Source organism: Cryptomeria japonica, chromosome 11 (genome assembly GCF_030272615.1).
Source record: "Cryptomeria japonica chromosome 11, Sugi_1.0, whole genome shotgun sequence".
Classification (NCBI taxonomy): Eukaryota; Viridiplantae; Streptophyta; class Pinopsida; order Cupressales; family Cupressaceae; genus Cryptomeria; species Cryptomeria japonica.
In genome coordinates, this window is record NC_081415.1 from 70,184,031 (window position 1) to 70,189,457 (window position 5,427).

The 5,427-nt window shown below is 38.1% G+C and overlaps 1 protein-coding gene across 1 annotated transcript; it reads left to right on the forward strand.

Moving 5' to 3' along the window:
• Nucleotides 1-761: 761 nt before the first annotated feature.
• On the forward strand, nucleotides 762-2,047 carry LOC131077667 (G-type lectin S-receptor-like serine/threonine-protein kinase At2g19130). Its single transcript, XM_059214379.1, has one exon. It carries the CDS (start codon nucleotides 842-844, stop codon nucleotides 2,045-2,047), a length of 1,206 nt encoding a protein of 401 aa, XP_059070362.1. The 5' UTR covers nucleotides 762-841.
• The last annotated feature ends 3,380 nt before the right edge of the window (nucleotides 2,048-5,427 follow it).

Below are 5,427 nucleotides of genomic sequence, written 5' to 3' on the forward strand. Positions count from 1 at the left end.
AGGCTTCAAAGGCTGTAATTTTAGACTCGGGTAACTTTTTAATGGTGGCTGATGAGAATATATCTGACCCTCTTTGGGAGAGTTTCGACCATCCTGTAGACACCTGGTTACCCGGGATGAGGTTCGGTGGACAGCAAAAGTTAGTTTCTTGGAAAAACTCATTGGATCCCGCTCCTGGGCTTTTCTCCTTCCACATGGATCCATCCGGGGTTAAACAATTTGTGCTAACATGGAACAACTCTGTACAGTACTGGCGGAGCGGGACATGGAATGGCGAAATTTTCCGGGAAATCCCAGAAATGGGAAACAAAGGCTTCTACAATATCAGCGTTGAACGTGTTGGCTCATTTTTGTATATGACTTATTCACCGATTCATCCCATATTTAAGGTATCCCGTTTCGTCCTAGTTAACTCCGGGGCAATTCAAGAATACAATCTGATTGAGGGCAGCAAATGGAACATGTTCTGGTCCGAACCCAGAGATCAGTGTGCCCTATATGGTCTCTGTGGGGTTTATGGAACCTGCGACTCCAACAATCTTACCTTCTGCAGCTGTGCAGAAGGGTTCAAGCCCAAAGACGATCTGTCTTGGAGATCGCGAGAGTGGTGGTCAAGTGGTTGTGTTAGGCAGAGCCCGTTGAGCTGCGATGCAGAAAATGAAAGCACTGACCAATTTTTCGAGCCGAACGTAATGTTGCCTGATGATAATTACTCTTTCTCATTACCTGCACCCACAAAAAAGATTGCGAGAAAGCGTGCCTCCGCAACTGCTCGTGCACTGCATTTACTTTCAATCCGCCTTCATGGGCGTGCAAAATCTGGTCAGGAGATCTGCTAAACATGTGCAGTTTTCCATCACAAAGCAATACAAATGTGTCCATTAGAGTAGCTGCTTCTGCACTTCTTAAGTTTCATAGGCAATCTTCCTCAGAAGGGAAAACCACACGTATTGTGGGCGCAATGCTTGGTACCATTGGTGCTCTTGCCGTTGTTTTGGGTATATTTTCGATTGTAATGTGGCGGAAGCATCGGCTACGATCGACTGAGAGGTATGGAGATTCCTCTAATTCTTTTCTTAGAATGTTTAGCTACAAGGAGTTGAAAATTGCAACTAGGAATTTCAGCTCTAAGTTGGGGAGCGGAGGATTTGGCTCAGTGTTCAGAGGAACTCTAACGGACGGTACGCTTGTGGCTGTAAAGAAAATGGAGGGTTCATCACAAGATGATAAGCAATTCCGAGCGGAAATCAGTTCCCTTGGAAACGTTCAACATGTAAATCTGGTCAGGCTTCGAGGGTTTTGTGCAGAAGGATCCAGACGCTTACTGATTTATGATTTCATGGCGAACGGCTCTCTGGATTCTTTACTGTTCACAAGTGACTCAAAAACTGAACGGAAGGTACTTGACTGGAAGACTCGATTTGAGATAGTATTAGGCACTGCAAGAGGGTTACTTTATCTCCATGAAGAATGTAGAGATTGCATCATTCACAGCGATGTTAAACCAGGAAACATTCTGCTGGACAGTAATTTGTCACCCAAGATAGCAGATTTTGGTTTGGCAAAGCTGGTGGGTAGAGGTTTTAGCCACGTGCTGACCACTACAAGAGGAACGAGAGGTTACTTGGCTCCAGAGTGGATCTCCGGTCTTCCCATCACTCCCAAAGTTGACGTCTACAGTTTTGGTATGACGCTCTTCGAAATCATCTCGGGGCGAAGAAATCTGGAGTTAAATGTACAAGATTCAAGTAAGTATTACTTTCCTGTGTGGGCTGCAACTCAGATTAACCATGGAAAGACGATTAATATTGTGGAGGAGGGTGTTGCAGAGGAGGCAGATATTGAAGAGGTGAGAAGAGCAAGTATTGTAGGTTTGTTATGCATAGAAGAGGATGAGTATATGAGACCAAACATGGGGCAAGTGGTGCGGATGCTGGAAGGGAAGTTGGAGCCTCGAACTCTGCAGATTCAGAAGTCTCTACCCGAGGAAGAGCAAGCAGAACAAAGCCAGACTAGTACGGATAGCTGTGGCAATGGCATTAGTTAAAGTAATGTACCTGTAATAAACTGTTGTGGTGAACATGCCATTTTAATTAATATGTTTTATGTTTAATCATAGTTATGTGTAAATCTACTTTTTATGTCAAATAAGAAGATGAATATTTTTATGCATCATTTTGTTACTAATTTTAGGTGATGTGTTTAGCTAGACGATTTTATATGAAAGAAATAATTTATAATGTAGGGAAGAGTACAGTTTCATTTTCCAATAACCATTCATTTTTTGTACATCCAAATTTCAGTTACTAATTTTAAAGGCACCAAAAAAAAGATAACTAAAATCAAGTTAATAAATTCAACAATTACTATCTAATAGTTGCTCACTACTAGGGCATTTGTGCACAACTACTAGGTCATTTGTGCATAAGTATTGACAATTTTAATTGCACAGTTATAGGAACATCTTTAAGTAAGTATCAATTGACACTTTGAAATGTGTACTTTCTAACCCTTGCATGAATAGTGGATCCCAAAACATGCATCATTACTACCCAAAAACCAGAACAATAGATATAAGCAGTTAAGTCACATACAAAGACAAAAGAAGAAAACATCAAAGTAGATGTACCATTTAGAATCCGTGGGTGCACAATGTTGGCAATAATGGCTACAGGTACACTTCCTCTAATATTTTTAAAATTTTATTTTAATATTAAATAAAAATATTTAATTTTTACAATGTAAAATATAGATATTTAAAACATTTAAATTTATCAATATAAGATGTAAATGTAATGATTTTGTGAGAAAATTTATGGGAGCAAAAATCAAGAGTATAAGGTTTTAAAAGAAAGAACAAAAAATCATTGAAATGGCAAGTAGATTACATATAAATAAAATCATTACTACATAAAAAGAAAAAACAGAAAAAAATTCTATAATATTTGGTATGGTTACATTCATTTTCAATATTATTACATAGTTTGATACACATTTTTATGAACCATTGTATTCCCATGTAGAACATCTCAAACTACCCAAACTAATCTATCAAAATAACTCCCAAAATAACATCTAACTATATACTAACAATAATGTATGACTACTAACAAGTCAGTAATGTAACTTTATTTCTAATGTATTACTAGTATTTCACTATGGGTGGTGTTGTCTATGACCACAGAGGCAATGTCGTGTTGGCTTACATGACCGACTTGGGAATGCAAACCTCGAGCTTTGTAGAGGTAGCTACCATTTATTATGGTTTGATCATCATTAATGAAAAAAAGTAAAATCAAATTTTAATAGAAGGTGACTCGAGAAACACAATCCTTTTCCTAAAATCTTAATTTGCTCTAGATTGGAAATGTTAAGGCTTGCTGGACATGTGTAAGTCCCTTATTTGAGGCATTAGCCATATTCGCCTCAATCACATGACGAGGGAGGGAAACAAAGTTGCAAACATGCTAGCTTCTTCAGGTCCATTTTCCAAGAATTTAAAAATCTAGAGTAGTTCCTATAATATTCTAGATTTGGTTTGTGTAGCAATCTAGGAGGACATGAAGTATAATGATGGGGTATAATTCAAGAATTGCCTTTCTATCCTAGCTGCCCTTTTGTCTAGTCATTTTCGCCTAGATTGGCAGACGTTCTTTTCAAAAAGAAGTGTCATTTCTCCTCATAAGTGATATGGTACCCAAACTACTAGTTTTTGTTTCACCCACCTAGTTTCTTTTAGAAAGCTCAGGGTAGTGAAATTGTAGGGGGCGACAATGAATCAAAGTTGAATCTGATAACTATGAAGAATTCAAGTGCAAACCAAAGCTATGGTAGAAAGTGGTCAAGGGGAATTTAGAGAGTTATGTGGAGGGCATGGAGGGTTTTGACATGGAGCTTTCAAAAGACTTTGCAAAGCCCTAACATAAGGCGGGGTGAAAATTTGCAAGGTTACCTTTAAATTCACATTAGAGTTGATTATGGTCAATACTGGACTCCCTTAAGATGGTATTACATTTCCTAAGATGTTGACGAGATCATATACAAAAGAATTGAAGTGATTTTTCAAGAAGGGTGAAGGAGTTTTGAAGTTGCAAAGTGGATACAATAGAGAAGAACTCCCTGAAAAATGGAAGGATGTGGACTCTCTTAAATGAAATTATTCACCCTTGATGCTTGTTTTAAAATATTTCACACTCGGACCTTCCCCATGTTAAATCACTTGAGGTATGGAATCCGCGTGAACTTTTCTTTCTGGTTCTATTCATCCTTATCCCAATCCATTTCTAGAGCCAAGTCAAATAATTTATTGCCCCTATATGAGGATTCGATCCTTAGGCTAGATAATTTTCATCTTTCTTTAACCCCTTTGGGTGGGTCCCTTTCTAATCTCCTTAATCCCCTGCCAGACCTAAATCTAGTGATTGAGGTCTCTAGGGCCCGTGTGGATAAAAGTACCTTAGTTATTGGTTCTTCCTCTATGTCCAAACTTGTCCCCACCTATTTTAAACCCTAGTAGAGATGTGAAGCAAGATCCCTCTTCTAAATCACCCCCCAAATAATTGGAGGTGTTGTAGTGTAGTGAAGACGACTTAGAGGTTGAGGAATATGATTCTTATTCTAATTTAGAATCTAAGTGGTCTCCTACTTGTCCAACAAGGTGGCCCCCTTTCCCCCTAATCAAGAGACCTTTGACCCTAAGAACTCTCCCATTAATGTTTAGGCATCAATTTTTAAACTAGAGGAGAATGTGGAGAGATAAGAAATGGTTATTAAGTGGCTCCTCTCATAGTTCGATGTGGCAATTAAAAAAATTAGTAGGGTGAAAGTGTTGGCTAAGGCAGGGATGAGAGTGGATAAATAGGTTATGGATAAGGATGAATGTGTTTGGGAAACAACAACTGATATCACCAAGAAGATGGAGAAATGGGAGAAAGTTGAGGGGAGATTAAAAGATCTCTCTAAGAAGGTGACATAAAAAAATGGCAATAAAATTCTTCTGGAACTGAAAGAGAACTGAGAGATCTTGATTGGAAAATTTGAGTAAATGGATTAAAAAAGCCAAGAAATGATGGTGAAAAACTCAACTTCTCTCAAAGCTATATAGGATGAAATTGATTAGAGGAGAGCCAAACACAAGAAACATTTGTTGTCTCATTCTACATTGAGGGATCCCCTTGATTCCATGATTAAGGACGCACTAGATTTTGGTACATCTAATTTTTCTAAATATCCTAACAAAAATTTTTACTTCTCTAATACAGTCCTTAGTTTATGTAAAGATTGGCAAGAAGGTAATGCCAATGCCTAATAGCCCATCCCTTTGTGCCTTTGGCAGTTGGTTAGTTTCACTAGTTTTGTTCTTTTTTGTGTTGTTACCTTTGTCTCTAATTTAGTTTGTGAGTGGTTTTCGTTAATCTTTAATTTTTT